The 17,022-nt window shown below is 40.7% G+C and overlaps 1 protein-coding gene across 2 annotated transcripts; it reads left to right on the top strand.

The window, feature by feature from the left end:
- Nucleotides 1-20: 20 nt before the first annotated feature.
- Nucleotides 21-16,922, top strand: si:ch211-269e2.1 (cohesin subunit SA-2). 2 transcript variants are annotated; one of them, XM_044013718.1, is made up of 32 exons: nucleotides 21-152; nucleotides 1,656-1,751; nucleotides 1,859-1,946; nucleotides 2,235-2,399; nucleotides 3,386-3,482; nucleotides 3,590-3,666; nucleotides 3,750-3,821; nucleotides 4,270-4,474; nucleotides 4,569-4,714; nucleotides 4,815-4,888; nucleotides 4,993-5,116; nucleotides 5,274-5,372; nucleotides 6,319-6,398; nucleotides 6,473-6,580; nucleotides 6,674-6,794; nucleotides 6,917-7,034; nucleotides 7,182-7,285; nucleotides 7,716-7,808; nucleotides 7,946-8,032; nucleotides 8,188-8,388; nucleotides 9,098-9,174; nucleotides 9,290-9,377; nucleotides 9,487-9,567; nucleotides 9,987-10,079; nucleotides 10,251-10,425; nucleotides 12,735-12,871; nucleotides 13,452-13,553; nucleotides 13,672-13,823; nucleotides 14,782-14,910; nucleotides 14,993-15,174; nucleotides 15,723-15,798; nucleotides 15,901-16,922. In XM_044013718.1, the coding sequence occupies exons 2-32, from the start codon at nucleotides 1,702-1,704 to the stop codon at nucleotides 16,037-16,039; spliced, it is 3,540 nt and encodes a 1,179-aa protein (XP_043869653.1). In that variant the 5' UTR covers nucleotides 21-152; nucleotides 1,656-1,701; the 3' UTR covers nucleotides 16,040-16,922. The 2 variants fall into 2 exon arrangements, with proteins under 2 accessions (XP_043869653.1, XP_043869659.1); XM_044013724.1 differs by lacking the exons at nucleotides 21-152; nucleotides 1,656-1,751; nucleotides 1,859-1,946; nucleotides 3,386-3,482 and having other exon boundaries at nucleotides 2,345-2,399.
- Nucleotides 16,923-17,022: the final 100 nt, after the last annotated feature.

The raw sequence follows: 17,022 nt of genomic DNA on the forward strand, positions 1-17,022 counted from the left end.
AGGCTGTTCAGTAACTTGACTGTGAGAGCGGCGGGGTAAATATGGAGGAGATTCATGGAGGCAGCTGAGTTATAATTGTTCCGAACAGGTTTACTATTTCAACTCAGGCACCAGCTGTGAACACGGAAGAAGAATGACGGCGCGTTAAGAAGGTGAGTGTGACAAGTTAAAGCAGTCTGTTTGCGCTTACCACTTTTGATTCCTGTCACACCTTAGGGATACTTCAGGAAGTGATCACTGATATTTGAGTATTATATCAATATAGATGTGGTCTGTTTAAGTGAAACAGCAGCCGCGTGGACTGTGATCATGAGTATGAGTATCCCCGAGCAACGAACAGCTCCTCCCAGTGGAGGGGGCAGGTAAAAGACCATGGTACCCCACTCTCCACTGTACATTTTATTTAATCCAATGCACAGTAATGCATTCACCATTATTAGCTGCTTATGTACACATGAGCTGTCATTATTTATTACATGATGCAACAATTAATCGATTATTCAACAGAATATTAAGTTGCAGCTGTTTGACATCAAAAACATTTAGGTCATTTCATTGAAGTGAAAATATATCAAACATTGACTGTTTATTGCTTTTCAGTTGTGATGCTTTTGATCTTCAAAACTGAATGTATTTGGGTTTTAATAGATAAAACAAGGCGTTTGAAGCAGTACATTTTTTGCTAAGGTATTGCTATCCACTTTAGACCGATTCCTGACCAATATCAATTTTATTAACAAAAAATGACATAAACTGTACATCAAATCAAAATTCATTAATTTTAGCCGGCCGGGTCATCTTTTTGCACTCAAACACAGACTTTTTTGTTGTCATATTTATTCTATTCACTTTTATTATCTATTTGACATACCTTCATTCATTAAAAAGCCTTTCATACACAACATAGACACACTCACACACTCTTCATATTTTCCTTCTGGTAATGAGATCTGAAAATAACTTCTTGCATGTCGAGACAGCATGTTATGTTGGATCTTGGTCAAACAGCATGCTGCATCACTGATGCTGATGAGATTAACTCCTTAAATTAGATATCTATTCATCCATTCATCCATCCATCTTCGTCCGCTTTATCCTCCACACGAGGTACCAATCTCAGCTGACGTAGGGCGATAGGCGGGGTTACACCCTGGACGGGTCGCCAGTCCATCACAGGGCCACCAAACAACCATTCACTCTCATATCACACTACGGTCAATTTAGAGTGTCCAATTTTCTTAATACCCAAATCTGCTTGTCTTTGGAATGTGAGAGCAAACTCAAGAACCACAAACACAAAAACACACAGGGAGAACATGCAAACTCCATGCAGAAAGGCCCTTGTTCCGACCAGGGTCTTCTTGCTGCAAAGGCAAGAGTTAAGTTAGACATGAGATATTGAAAGATGTCCGAATTGTAATCATTTCTTCCTTGGGCCATAGTTATGCTGCACACATACAAAGAAATATACAAATAGACAGACAGACAAATGAAAACATAAACTCCTTGGTGGAGGTAATAATACATTGATATAGTAGCACAGAGAAGATGTAACATGTGATGGATACTGGAACAGATCCTTCCTGATATTTGTATTGGTGCTCTGGACAAGATATAATATCAGTGGTATCAGTCATTTGATGTTTTATTTCCAGATGCAGAGACGCACACCTGAGCCCTGTGTGAAATCTGAGCAGTGACATGATACCAGAGCCCACAGCTGCAGCAGCAACCAGGTCCTCAGAGCGGAGGTGAGTGTCCTGGGGACAGTCACAGTGTGACCGTGTGTCTATGAATAGCGACTTGTTTGGTATTATTTGACTTTTTAATCATGTCATTTAATTGACTGTTTTTGCAGTAAGAACACTCATGATGAGGCAAACTCCTCCCGTGCTGTCACTCATTCAGAGGATGAGTCGGGGAATGAGAATCGACGGAAGAATGTGGTAAGCATTTTTTTTCTCACGCTCACATGGTCGAGCCTATGACAGAGGGAAAGCACAATCCTGTGATGCAGTTATGTTGATATTGTATGCATGTGTAGATCATGATAGGCAGTTTTTCATAGGAGACTATATGACATTTTACAGTAGATTAAACAAAGATTTATAGGCCTTTTATTGGGGATGTTTAGATGCTTCTTAGGCCTGAAATGATCATTGTATTTGGCCACTATGCTGTCCCACACTATGTGAATGTGAGTCATTTCTGTGTCTCTTAATGTAAATATTCAGAGACGAAGGAAAAGAGCTCACGAAGGCTCAGAGAATGTCAAAGGGAAAAATGCCAAAGCCGGCTGCAGCAGTGATAGCAGAGCGGGAGGCCGCCACAGTAAATGGAGGCATGTGGAGGCCGTCACCCTGTTTGAGGTGGTCACTATGGGCAGGAATGCCATGCAGGTGAGATAGTGAACCTCTGTGATCAACACCTCTTTGGATGACTTATCTACATCTCTATTTTTGTCCTGTAATTTGAAAATCAAAATTGTTGATAGTAGTCTCTTCAGACCTTTTGGTCAAGAGTGGCTTGGGGCTGAAATGTCACTTGGTCTGGTAATTTAATATTTTTGGAGCATCAATTAGTGAGCACACTGTGCTTTTTATCATTTTGCCACTCTACCACACGGTGTTTTCTTTACATCACTAATAATTTAGAAAACACATTTCAATCTACAAAATACAGTATGTCAATAATAAAACAATAATGTATGTTTTATTTACTGGGGCAGAGTTAAACAACGATATATAATTCAGAGCAATAGAGTTCAGATATGTTTTGTCAAAAATGCTTCGCAGCGATTGCATCTTCCTGACTAGATTATGTGGATTCATAACAATCCTGCCTCAATCGAGGGGGTTGTAGGCTGATGTTTAACAAGGTTAAGAGTCAGGAAGCGCTTTGATTCACTTTTGAGGCCTTGAGTTTATTTCTGTCTCTCAGATCAGCTGACAAGTGTTTACTTGATGTTCAACTTGAAACAAGGGAGCAAGGACATTTGCTGTCTTTGTGCCATGTTGTACTGTCGGTTTTGTTCTTGATGCTGATTTTATTTGCTAATTTATAAATATAACTTTGTTATTACTATCATAATTGTTTGATGCTTTTAATGTAAAGGAGCTGTATTTCATTAAGTGCTTTACCTACTTATTACTCATCCTGATATGTAATAATAGTGTATGGCGTGATCTTTTGGTTAATAGGTATTATAGATACCTTAATATTCTGTCTGTTTTGACTCTTCCTCTTCTGCCTTAAAGACTTAAAATAACCCCATACCCTCACTTTCAAAACACCTGATGATGCCAGCTAAGACAAATTGACATGAGCTATATTTTCAGAATTTTTTCATAAACTCACTCTGACTCTTTGTGGGATGCTTGTGCAGGCGGTCATAGATGAGTGGATTGAGGCATATGTGTCAGACAGAGACTCCTCTCTCCTTGACCTCATCAGCTTTTTCATTCAGTGCTGTGGGTGCAAAGGCAAGCATGTCTTCGAACACCCTCACACACACCGCCACGCCACACATACACATGGAGAGTACACACAGCATCGTGTCTAATGAACGTTCCCCGTCTCTGTTTCCCAGGCGTGGTCACAGCAGAGATGTGTCAGAGCAAAGAGGACAGTGATGTGATGAGTAAGATGGTCGAGGAGCTGGATGAGGTAAGACATTGTCACCTCTTTCCCTCTCACTCTTGCATCATATCGGACACTTTGAACTGAAAACTGAAACTGTGTTCCTTCAGGTTGCAAGTCTGCAGTATAAAAAGTTTCTGGTTTTTCCGTGGATCCTCACAGTCACATGGCCCATGGACACGGTCAGCAATATGCACCAACTTTCCACACAACATCTTTTTTCTTGTCTTTGACAGAGGTAGACTAATTGGATTAATTGGTATGGTAATTTCAATTACTATTTCACTAATCAACCAAATGCAGTTACCAGAAACGTGATATATCATATTTGTTCATGCTTTCTTTCACTCGATTTTGACTTGGGTTTTATATAATTTGAGTAAAGTAAAGATGCTTCCATACCGATGCTTTTCTATGTCTTTTTTTTTTTAATGTCATTTTATTTTATTCCATGGCTATGTTCTGATGTGTTTGGACTTCAGAAAGAGAAGTTGCAACCTCAGTGGCAGCTAATGTGGATAAACACATAGTTTATACATTATTTTTATTTGAAATATAAGCAATTTTGTGCGTCAGTTGTTAGATTAAACACTCTACTTTTTCTTTGTCACTTTCTTGTCTGCTCTGTAGGACAGTGCAGAGTATCCTCTCGTACAGTCTGGCCCGTATGGTCGCTGGTTTCACTCCGAGTTCTGTGACTTTGTGTCGGTGCTGGTGGCTCAGTGTCAGCACAGCGTCATCTTTGATGGGTACCTGATGAACACACTGATCTCGCTGCTCGCAGAGCTTTCAGACTCTTACATACGAGCCTTTCGACACACTTGCGTGTTGGCAGGTAAGGGATCATAAAACCCCTAACCCTAATCATAGGCATACACAAATGTGCTGAATAAACGGAACAATTCTCTGTTGTTGTTTTTTTAAATAAGCGGTGAAGACGTTGAGCTCTCTGGTGGGCGTGGCTCTGAGTCTGAGTGTTGGGGTTGAAAACAGTCAGAAACTGTACAAGGTGCAAAAGACGAAGACCTTGAGACAGAAAAGCACAGCACAGAGGATGCAGAAGAAGATCACAGAGGTAAGACGAATGAGTTTGTATCTCACTGTGCACATGGGAATTCAGATTTTATCCTTCTTGCTCACTTTTCTGCCTCTTTCTGCCTTTCTTCATGCTCCAGCTGCAGGAGAAGAGGGTGGAGATCGAAAACATGATGGATATTATATTCAAAGGTGTTTTTCTCAAGAGATACAGGTAAGGTTACATCTGTCGTTTCAGCTAACCCTTGAATGTGCATCACAGTATTATTTTATTTAGCTTGTATTCAATTATGTGTCTGCGTTTTTGTTTTGGTGCAGGGATGTGCTTCCAGAAATCCGCTCCATCTGTGTGGAGGAGCTGGGTTTGTGGATGAAGCTCTACAGTTCTGTGTTTCTCAATGATACCTACCTCAAATACATGGGCTGGATGATGTACGACAAAGTAAATAACAGCAACGGCGACACGCGATGCAGCATCATGTTCTCTGACCTAGTGTAACCGAACTAGTGATTACAGCTACAAATGTTTTATGTCTGTAGATGGGAAACGAGTTCTTTGCTGTACAAACTTGTGCACTAATGTGTGTCTCACCTTTCAGATTCCAGATGTGCGTCTCAAGTGTGTGTCAGGTTTGCAGGGTTTGTATGGAGACCCGCTGCTTCTCCCAAAACTTGACCTGTTCACCAGCCGTTTCAAGGTAAGCGGACCCGCGTGAAGCTGCGTCAATTATTTGTAGACACTGGGGGCAGGAAATTATATCTATATATATTTATAAAAAAGCAGGCAGACACTGGCCACCAAATGGAAATCCAGTTTTTGGAGCTCTGTTTCAAAGCTGCATCTAATACATTTGATACATTAACTACACAACCTATAAAATCAAAATAAACAACTGAAGAGAGCTGCAGAGTTGGGTGATACATTTTTCTTTTGACTCCATGAGCAACATAATTAAAGGTCCAGTGTGAGTTCTAGTGTATAAGTCAGTAACATCTAATTGAGGACTTCTCATTTTAGGACCAGAAAGGAAATCATTCTTCTGTGTTTATGCAGCGTGCTCCTTCCCTTAGAACACAAAAACTGTGACTCTTGGAGTTCCATCCATGCAGACTGCTACCAAAACATGGTGGTATAAGATGAGGCTAGAAACCACAAATATATTTTATTATTTTATTTATTTTAAAGAGATTATATACATATACAAACACACTTATGTGTAGTATATTACATTTCTGTCAATAAACCCCCCTCATACCCTGGCTCCTTAGTAATTGTCTGACCTCCTCCACTCCTACACATCCCCGTACCAGCCTGAGAATCTATGGTGACATGAAGGGTGATGGTGGCTTAGTGGTAGAGCGCGTTTTCTTTCAAATGGAAGGTCGAGGGTTTGATTTCCGACTCCACTAGTGTCCCCGGGCAAGACACTTAACCCCACGTTGCCCGTGACGGCTGTGTCAGCAGTGTGCAAATACAGTCGGTATGAAAGATGTGTGAGAGAAAAAGCAGCTTTGAGTTATCATCAAAACTAGAAAAGTGCATTATAAATAAAGACTGTCATGAGAGGCCACCACCTCCTGTAATTCCCTCTCGCTACAGTTTCCGAAAGCATTTGAGTACCGTGACAGGTGTTTGTGTTGCAGGAGCGGATGATCTCCATGACCCTGGATAAGGACAATGAGGTGGCAGTACAGACCATGAAACTTCTGGTTCTCATTGCCAAGTTAGTCACCAACATGTTTGTTCTTCTCGTCCTCTTGCAGCCTTCCTCAGTGTAATAACTGTAATGATTTGCAGAACGTGTGATGATGTGCTGAGTTCTGAGGACTACAAGCATCTCCTCCAGTTTGTCTACTCCTCACAGCGACCGGTCGCTGCCGCTGCAGGGGAGCTGCTCTACTCAAGGTACATCAATCTTTGAGACCAAAATAACACAAAAACACCCCACAAAAGCAGCTATTAATTATGTCCTGGATATTCTTGGTTGTTGTTTCTCAGGTTGCTCAACACTGTGGCTCATGCACACGATACTCAGGATGAAATCAATGAGGAGGAGGCTCATAAACTACAAACTTGTTCCAGAGTGAAGGCTCTGCTGCAGTTCCACCAGGAATCTCAGGTGAAACATGTTTGCTCTCTCCGTTCATCTGAAAAGTAAACCATTTGTGCCAAGTTGTGTTGTAGAAGGTCGATGTATTTCCTTATCACAATGCTTTGTGTGTGCGTGTGTGTTTTTCTTAGCTGCACGAACACGTGGTGTACCTGGTGGACAGTCTGTGGGACTGTGGTGGAGCTCTGCTGAAGGACTGGGCCACACTCACATCGTTGCTCCTGCAGGACGCGTCCTCTCATGGTGCAGGTGGGTTTGTCACAAGTCAGTGTTTCAGTAAAGCTTGTTTCATCCATAACAGGCCACTGTGAGCTTTTCTTGTTTTCCAGATGCTTCTTATATTTCTGCTCTTCCAGCCACACCCAACATGTCATTATTATGTGTGTGTGTGTGTAGGTCTTACACTGGCAGAACAATCGGTGCTTGTAGAGATCCTGGTGGCGTCAGTTCGTCAGGCCGCAGAGGGACCAGTTCTGGCCGGCAGGAGTGGAGCCAAAAAGGTCTGTGAACAAAAAAGAGTTGATCGGATTGTTCTCAGAAACTTGATAATGTTTTTTCATCAATTTTTAGCTACCTTTTTTGTTTAGTGTAATGAATATTTAGTTTATACATACTGTACTGTGTAATACTACTATATACTATACTTATACTATACTGTAAAATGTAGATCTGAGAGACAGACCATTAGTGTGTGGTTAAATATTTATACATTTCCGAAGATAAGCATTTTTGTAGTATTTGCAAACATTCTGCATCAATAATCAGCCATCAGCTGCCCTGATTTCTAAAAATCAGGTCAACCTCTTGTCATTGAAGAATACTAAATCAATGTAATTGTATCGCAATAGAGAAATAGCTTGCTATCATGCTTTTTTTTCATGTTTTTTAATTTAATAAAAATGTTGATATACTTTTTTTTTTTAATTCTAGGTCATGAGTGCCAGAGAGAAGAAAATCCAGATTGAGGACTGTATGAAACTCACGAAACATCTCCTTCCTGTGCTTCCAGATTTACTCTCCAAGGTTTTTATCTCACACATAAATAAAAGCGAATGTGATATCATTTCATTTTGTGAAGACGTTTTAACATCTTTACTCTGTGCAGAACAGTCAGATACTTTGCTTTACAATTCCTGTCGTTTCTGATGTTGTTCACGCAGTTTTCAAGCCATGTGGATGTTGTTGCCTCCCTGATGAGGATTCCACAGTTCTTCCTCCCTGAGTGTCCTGTGGCAGAAAACTCACAGGTCTGTCAGTGAAAAACGATGACGCAAAAATCACCGTGTGGTGTTAGACGAAGGTTATGATCCTGTCAACTCATTTGACCATGGTTTGAATGTATTGGACATTTGTTTATATTTAAAAATGACACACAACAACTTGTTTCTGTCCTTGTGCTCAGGCATTGTCCAGCCTGATGGTAGAGATGCGAGCTGTCTTGGACGTCCACTCGGGCTCGGCTGTTCTGGAGGCAGCTTCACGCACGTTTCTCAGTCTGTGTGGCGAGGAGACGAGCTGGTGCTCCACGACCCGCGGTGCCAGAGACTCTCTGGTCCAGAAGTGGGTGGAGCAACTGACGGTCCTGCTGCAAGATGCTCTCAAGGTGAGATGCAAGTTAATTTGGACCAGTGAAATACATTTTTTATTTGTTTATTCAAGAATACTTTTATTTACTTGAACACTGTTGATTATCAGTTCAATGGACGATTTCTTCCTGCGCTATATCTACTTTATGTTTATCTTTTTTTATGCATTTTATTGTGCAAAATAAACCAAATAAAATCAAAATCAACACTCTTGACACTGCAACATATTCACAAAGCAGGTTTTCCCTTTGTAGGAATCTGAAACTCTTAAGACAAGCCAGGAATAAAACATACATTATATTTAAGAAATATGTATCATTATCTTTATTTAATATTGTATTTTGTATTTTCCACCATACCTCGTCTTTGCAATGTTTTACAACAATTCACGTCAAATTGTATTTCATAACACATTTATACCCTCACAAGAAATCCATCGTTTGACTAAAATGAAATAAATCATTCTTAAATAATGAAACATCCACATGGCAAAGACCCTTCGCTCACACTCTTTTTTGTTTTGTGTTTGTACATTTAAACCCAGGGCAAATGACATGGACCGCTTGACACAGTAATGAACATTTGTTCAGGTTTTATCTACTTTTTCCTTTTTAGTAGAATTTTTTCACCTCATCTCCAAAATAAGACAAAAAGAAAATCACTCTTTTGTGTCACAGAGGTCACAAGTGGTGAGGGTTGGAACCATGGCTGTTTTTTCTGTTCTAGGACGACAGTTTCTCTGCTGATGAGGAGAAAACTGGCGAGATTTTAGCCACACTGAAGAAACTGAGAGCTTTCCACAAGTAAGATTTGCGAATGATCCATAATGACGTGTGAACGCATATCATCATCCTGATCCTGTTCTAACTATAATGTGTGCATCGAATGAAAGTTTTCTCTCTCTTTGTGTTGCTGTAGCTGTCACGACCTTGCTCGCTGGAGTCTGTTTGAACTTCTCTCTCCTCTCCTGTCCGTGGAGAACAGCCAGAAAGGAGCTCCACCCGAGGTACGTGCACTGCCCTCTGAGTAACCACATGTAGCCACGGCTCATTTGGATGTTTTCTTCTTACTTATCCATTGTCTGTCTACTGTGTAATTGTCTTTTGTGTGTGAAGGTGCTGCTGGAAGCTCTGCAGTGTCTGTGTTTCTCCATGCTCTGGTCTCTGAACATGAGCGGGGAAACTCTCACCTCCAGAGTGAGTTATAGCTGCTGTAATTAGCCCTCAAACAGGTTATTAAGACAAGACATGTGATTCTGTTATTGTCATTTTTCATTATGTACTTCCATAAATAAGAAAATGAAATTGAATTAATGAAAACAATTAAATACAACATATTAATTCTTCATATTATTTATTTAACATATATTAAACCACTGAATATAGAGATGCATATAAAACCAAAACAAACCAGACAAGCCAAGACACTTACCGTGAACATACCATTTACTGTATATATAACTGTGTACATATTGTATAGATGGTTGGATTCCTTAAAACAGTTTATGAAATCATTAAATGTAATGAAAACTACCGATAATTGTTATTTTAAAGTCATCAGTTGTAGTACATCATTGACATTGCTCGTGACTGATGTGTGTGTGTTTGTATTTTAGGAGAAGGCTGTGGACCAGCAGCTCCAGCTGCGTGTGTTCTGTGAGAGGAGTCATCGCTGTCTGTCCCACTCTGACCACAGTGTACGACAGCAGGTAGGTTGCAGCAGCAGCAGCAGCAGCAGCAGTAGCAGCAGCAGCAGCAGCAGCAGCACAAACAGGTGGAAGCTTTAGGCAGTGTATGATTTAAGAAAAAAAAGAAAGAAAAGAAAAATCATAATTCACTCTTTTCTCATTTGTCTGTTCAAAATCTTCTCTACATTTTAGGCTTTCCTTGGTGTGTGCGATGTCCTGACGGCTCATTCAAACCAGCTCAACGTGTGGAATCCCACCTCCTGTGGTCCACTGGTCTACACGCTCAGTCCCAAACTGCAGAGGGCGCTATCCACCTTTCTATGTGTGCACGTCTTTGTTGGTCCAGACTGTGACAGCCAGAGCAGAGGTGAGACTGCAGTCTGCTTTTTAATATAAAATCATGGAGAAGGAGTAGATGTGGCAGTAGTTAATTGTTTTACAGCTTCTGTATTTTTTTTTTTTTTAGCAGAATTCCAGGAAATATTTGGCATTAAGTGAAGTCAAATACATTAAATACATTCAAAAATACATTAAACATTTTAGTTATGTTCTCTTTGACTCTCCCATACACAGGATTTGCTTGTAAGGGGTAAACATTGATTGGTTTTCATTGATAACATGTCATTTTCAGGTGTAGTGGAAATTATTAAAGTATTTTTTTGTCTTTCACAACAAAACACACACCAGGCTATGAAACACTGGACATTTACTTAAAGATACTTTTAATTTCCACCAAGCAGGACCGTTAAACAAAGTGAATCCATGTGGGTAATTTAAAATTAAATGAAATCAGTTAGGGACCGGCTTTAAAGCTGTAGCAACATGTGGAATTTGTGTAGGTCTTTTGATGAAATAACTTATAACAGTAAAATACCATCTGATTTGCAAGAGGAAAGCTTAATTATGTGTGTAAAAAATATACACACAGCAATTGGCATTGCAAGCCGAATAGTTTTTATTACATGCTGTGAAGCTATTTTGTCCATCATTAGATTCTTTCATACTGATGTGTAAGAAGCATTTGACTGATGTGGCTGCTCAGCGTGATGCTAATTTTAACTACTACTACAAGACTATTCATTATAAAGAAAGGTCATTTAGTGTGGCGGTTTCCAGTTTATGGGTCAGGCCCCCAGCTCAGGGTAATAAAATAAATCTGTGGTGTTTGAAGGTTAATGGGAGAGGAAAGAAAGAAGGAACATTTCAGACTTTTCACTAATCTTTAATTTCATCCCATTGGTTCTTGAGCAGTTATTTTAACTGACACCATCTGAGTAAAAGAAAAGTCTCCGATGTTAAAAGCTCATACACATCTGAGCCTTCGAGCTCCAAGACAGAGCAGATTTTTTATTTTATTTTTATGTTTAAATTTTTACAGTGGAATTATTATTAAATTAAAACAGTTTTAATTTTAAAGCATATCTTTCATTTACTGTGTCTAGTGCAAAAGTCCCCTTTTAGAAATGAATTGATGTTTTGATTACGTTACACAGAGTGTTATGCGTGTTAAAACCCAGTCTAGCAGGACTCCTTTTGAATTTTATTTTCTCCGTCCCGGTCGTATTATGTCCGTTTCAGAGGAGCTCTGCTGCACAGCAAAGAGAAACGCTTCATGTTCGCAGCGTTTGGGTCACACAGGAGGGAACGAGCCGCTGCGTTGCACAGTAGATGGCACTCTCCCTCTTGTTTCTTTGTTGCTCAGAGCGAAGCGTTGATTCAGAGTAGCTGCTCACGGCGGGGAAAAACATGCAGATATTAAATGCACGGCCACACGTTCGGCTTAATAACTCACCGCAGAGCTGCCTGCTGACTGCAAATGGAGCCTGATTTGCAACCTGACCTGACAATTGACCCTCAATTACAAAGGAAACCCTGTTAATATCTTCAGACTGAAACAAGGTTGACTCATTTGAATGAAAGGATGTTCCACTTTGTTATGTAAAGTGATGCGGCTTGTAAATTGATGAGGACAGTATGCTCCTGTCTGATCTAAATTGTGAAAAACAAGATTGACACGTCGGTAATACATCGGAGGGTGTTCTCGTCCCACAGTACTGCAGGTAAACCTATGAATTCATTCAAGGTTCACTATAGCTAAAATATGTTATTAGCTTTACTAGAGCTTCTACTTTCAGAAACATATTGCTTCCAAACATGGCAGAGTCCAGAGAAGTCAATAAAATGTCCTGGTGGGAATTTCCTAAATGTTCAACCAAATACAATACAGGATTATTGGTTTTTGAACATGTAATAAAAAGTCGTTGTTTTATTGGATTTGCCTGGTTACAGTTTTGTTGTATAGACAGTGTTTTCTATTAGTTCAGAGATCACTCGGAGGGCAAGGGCACCGCGTTAAATCATAAAATCAGGGCAATCTTTTTTCGTGAGAAAATTCCATTAACTCTGGCTCACCTCCGCGCCTATTTTATTAGCCTTGTGAAAGATTGAAGCCACATGGTGTCACAACCATAACTCTAGTCTTATGTTATCTTTGATTTCCACCTGCTAAAGCCATTGTCCCGAAACAAAGTGAAACACTCTTTCCCTCCTGTGCTTTGTTCTTTTCTTTCTGTTATATGATTTCTCATGATTAATCACTCTCCTCGCTTCACCCTCCTTCCTCTTCCACTTCACATCCAACCGCACACTTCTTCTCCTCCCATCTGGCTCCGTCAGTCAGCGAACACTCTGAGGTGGAGCGGCTGGAGGACCTTCACAAACGCAGAAATCTGCTCGCGGCCTTCTGCAAACTGATAGTGCACGGCGTGCTGGAGATGAGCACGGCTGCTGAAGTCTTCATGTACTACATGAAGGTAAAGTTCAACATTTAGACATCAAGGCAATGGCAAATCAAGTGACAAACTGAACCGCTCATAAAGTGACTGTGAAGAGTAGAGGATGTGTTTTTACATGGATGTATATCCTGGAATATAAGACTCTGCTACATCACAGCAACTAATCTAGAAATAGCTCGAAACGGAACTTCCGCAAATTCTCCTGGGTTTTTTATGAATTAAATGAAACTCATCAAATGTTAACAAGTGACATTTGAGATGCTGGTAGATGTTCTGCCTTGTTTCCACTCTTTATTCTATGTTCAGCTCACTGGCTGCTTGCTCCAGTGGCCTCACAACTCCAAATGTCACCAACATTTTCAAAAATATAAAAAAACACCTATCCCTGAATAACCCAAACATACGTTCAGCTACACGTATTGTTGTTCTCAAATCATCTCCAGGAGAAAATATACTGTATTTTAAAGCTTTTAAATAGCTAGAGCTATAAGAGTACACTAACTGTGGCTGACCTCAGCTCCATATTTAACAGACAGATTGGTCAGTTAGTTGCAGTTTGCGGGAAAGTGAATAAGCATGTTTCTTTGTTCCCGCACAGTATTACAACGACTTCGGAGACATAATCAAGGAGACGATGTGCAGGGCCAGACAGATAGATAAGATCGAGAGTTCTCGCACACTGGTGCTCTGTTTGCAGCAGGTAAGCGACGATCGCTCCACACGTCTGAAAAGAATCTACTTCAGCCACTCGCCGTCACGAGCAGGCAAAAAAGATGCTGACGTGGTGTCTTTTTTTTTTTTGTGTCTTTGCTGCACAGCTGTTCGTGCGTCTAAAGAGGGAGCAGGAGCGCGGAGGTCAGGCTCACTCAGGAGTCCAGACCTTCACCAGCATCAAGGAGCTGGCCAGGCGCTTTGCTCTCACCTTCACGGACCTCGTCAAGTTCCGCGAATGCGTCGTCTTGATCCACAGGTCGGCGCAGATTCTCAGGGGTTTGTCTTTAAAGATGATGATATGTGTAAAATGCCCCACTCTCAGTGCGAAATAATGCAGCGGCGTGGTTTGAGTAGGTTGCACTGCACTTGCACCATGAACAACCACATACACACATCACTACCAACATTGGTTTTTATCTACATTGAATCTATTAGATTAAACATGTGTCTGTTTTGTTCTCCCCGTGTGTGCGTGGGTTTTCCTCCCACAGTCCAAAAACATGCAGATTTGGGCATTAGGTCAATTGGACACTCTAATATATCTATATTAATCTAAATTGAGCATAGGTGTGAGAGTGAGAGTGGATGGTTTTTGTCTCTATGTGGCCCTGTGATGGACTGGCGATCTGTACCCCATCTATTGCCCTATGTCAGCTGAGATTGGCACAGCACCCCCCACGACCCTCATGTGGAGGATAAAGTGGTAGAAGAGGGATGGATGGATAATTATCACAGGAGGAGATGACAAGGTGGCATTAATGGACTGTGAAAATGTTATAAATGTTAAATATCTACCAACGGTCCCTGTGTTGCTGCCTTGTCCGGGAGAAAAGTGTCCTCACTGGCATCAACTTTCAGCTCTCTCTGTTTAAATGTGTCTCCCCTGCAGACTTCATTTTTTGAGAGAGTTACTCAGGCTTTTGGTGTTCACCGTCTCCGAGGCTTAGCAGCTAGCTGCTCTGCTTCCATGAGCTGTGTTATAGGGTGGCGGTGGGTGCTGCAACAGCCTCAAGGACCAAAACAAAAACCATAGTTCTGCAGCCTGCAAGTGAAAATGTCTTTCGTGAATATACTGGCTGCACCATTGTTATCAGTGAAGTCACATTTCTTTAATCTCTGATGACACATCATGGTCATTTTATGTCTTACTATAATACATTTCTTACATACAGCATACCTTTTTAAAACTGTGTTTCTGTGTTACTTTGTTTCAGGACTGGCATAGAGTTTGTGTTTCAAGAGTTTAGCCAGACTCCAGAGACGCTTACACCTCCTTACCTCTCCTACCTGACCATCCTCAGTGAGTTCTCCAACAAACTGCTCAAACCCGACAAGAGGACAGTGTAAGTGCTCTGAACAGGTTTATAAATATCTTAATAAACAAGGCCACGTGACGTTTCTCAAAGTGTGTTCGTGTCTGTGCAGGTTCTCTTACCTGCAGAAACACACATTGGAGCACGTTATCAATCTCAGAGAGGAGCGATGGCAGCCACTCGTCTTCTATCGTGCTTCTTTACTGGCCGTAGCTGAAGGGGAGGATGCTGTGTCCTATATCAGCTCTGACAGGAAGCCCACCCGCTCGCCCTCCTCCAAACAAAAACCAGAAGGTACAGCACTTAAAGGGGTAGTTTAGGTGTTTTTGAAGTGTGGTTGTATGAGGTATTGACAAATGAACACCCACTCTTACTTCTTTTCTACCGCTGCCTCATTTGGTAAGTTTTTGTCTGAAACAAAGGATTTCAAGCCCAAAAGTCAGAGAATAAGTTAACGACGGAGGCAGCAGTGGATCAGCAACTCCTGTGGGCTGTGGTGTAGAATTGTTGACTTTCTATAATGGCCTTTGGTGCAGAGAATGAGCAGTTTTCAAACCTCGGTTTCCAGCCTCAAAAGCCCGACTAATGGCCAGGAAAAGTGGCCAATATATTTTTAATATATCATAGACGTAAGAAGGTGTAGATTTTATTAGGTGAGCCTTATGTTGCTAAGGTATTGTTTTACCTTCTGACTGTGTTGGCAGTCATGTTCTCGGTGAGAGCAAGCGTGCGCCTCCCAGGGTGGTTCAGTCGGTGTTGTTGTGTCCATTACTCATACATTCACACTTCAAAACGGGTCACGATGTACCAGCTACGTCACGTGTGTATCTTTATGTTTTCAGGAAGCAAGTCTCCCTGTCCTTTCAGCCCCGCTGACTCCAGAGTTGGTAAAGGTCACAGACTGAATTTCAGGCCAAGGTGAGAGGCTGAAGGTTGATTTCCCATATTCAAAGTTTTTATTAGACTGGTAACAAATGAAATCTTCATCCTCACTCATATTAACTCCTGTAACATCCTCAGCCTTCAGGAGAGGACAACTGACGTGGATCTGCTTTCTGTTCCACTGGAACCTCCCGTGAGACGACTTGACCTCGAGGGATCCGTCCTTGGTAACAATGGCAACGAGGTGGACGATGAAACTGTGGAGATAGAACTTTAAATACGAGGAGTTTGGGGGGGGACACTGGTGCTCGTCCACGAACGGTAAAACCTCAAACTTGTGAGCGATGGTTTTCGTGTACTGTATATTTTGTCTTCTGTGTCGGACCCACTTTTATATACAAGTCTCTAAATGTGTTCTATTTAAGCTTTAAGGATAACTGTGGTGGTATTCTTTCTGTCAGTTTTATCCAAGTGGCCAAAACACTTATTATTCTGTGCAAATCAACACTCTTTAATTACAATAGACAATGTGTTTTTGTGTGTGTTCTGCCATAAATATTTATTGCAGCACCAAATATGGATTAATCCGCCTCTTGAAAATAGTCCCTGGAAATAACATTTGCTAAGAACTTCAGATGAAGAAACAACTTGTCCTTTTCCAAATTATACAGTATATATGGGATTCATGTTTACAGACTTGTATTACTGAGGTGCAAATGGGCTTAGGTCTAAAGAGTAGCTGTCGTCTTTTCACATGTTGTATCATAGAAATAAGAGAAATATATAATCTTACTTTAGCTTTACTCAAAATAATGTTTTAATATAAGGGGAAACTGGATCGTTATGAGTTAACTTTTTTTTTCCCGCTTTACCGTCGACTGGTCCAACTGTTTTATTTATTTTTTTGGTTCACACTCAGGTTTAAGATTGGTCTCTTGTCTATTGATGAGAATCACTGTGTGCTACCTGCTTCTTTATTATTACTCCTTATAGGAAATGGCTGGTCTTTTTTTTTTTTTTACATGCTCACTTATCTAAACTCCTTGTACCATATCATATTAAAGAAGACATTTTACAAAACGGGTTCTATTAATTCTGATGTATGTCGTTATGATTTGGAATTAAATGTGTGTACACTTGTGTGCAGCATCAACAACAAAGTGTGTTTTCCATTCTGTAAATGTTCCATGTGGAGTGGACACACATTAACTGTACGTAAAATCCAACAGTCAACTCTGAAAGAACGTGTTTTTTACCAAA

Source organism: Solea senegalensis, linkage group LG2, assembly GCF_019176455.1.
Source record: "Solea senegalensis isolate Sse05_10M linkage group LG2, IFAPA_SoseM_1, whole genome shotgun sequence".
NCBI lineage: Eukaryota > Metazoa > Chordata > Actinopteri > Pleuronectiformes > Soleidae > Solea > Solea senegalensis.

Bases quoted from the DNA above. Each gene is read 5' to 3' on its own strand.
- si:ch211-269e2.1 (XM_044013718.1), top strand. From the start codon at position 1,702: ATGATACCAGAGCCCACAGCTGCAGCAGCAACCAGGTCCTCAGAGCGG. The intron at 2,400-3,385 runs GTGAGATAGTGA...ATGCTTGTGCAG, and splicing joins TGGGCAGGAATGCCATGCAG to GCGGTCATAGATGAGTGGAT. The intron at 10,080-10,250 runs GTAGGTTGCAGC...TCTACATTTTAG, and splicing joins ACCACAGTGTACGACAGCAG to GCTTTCCTTGGTGTGTGCGA.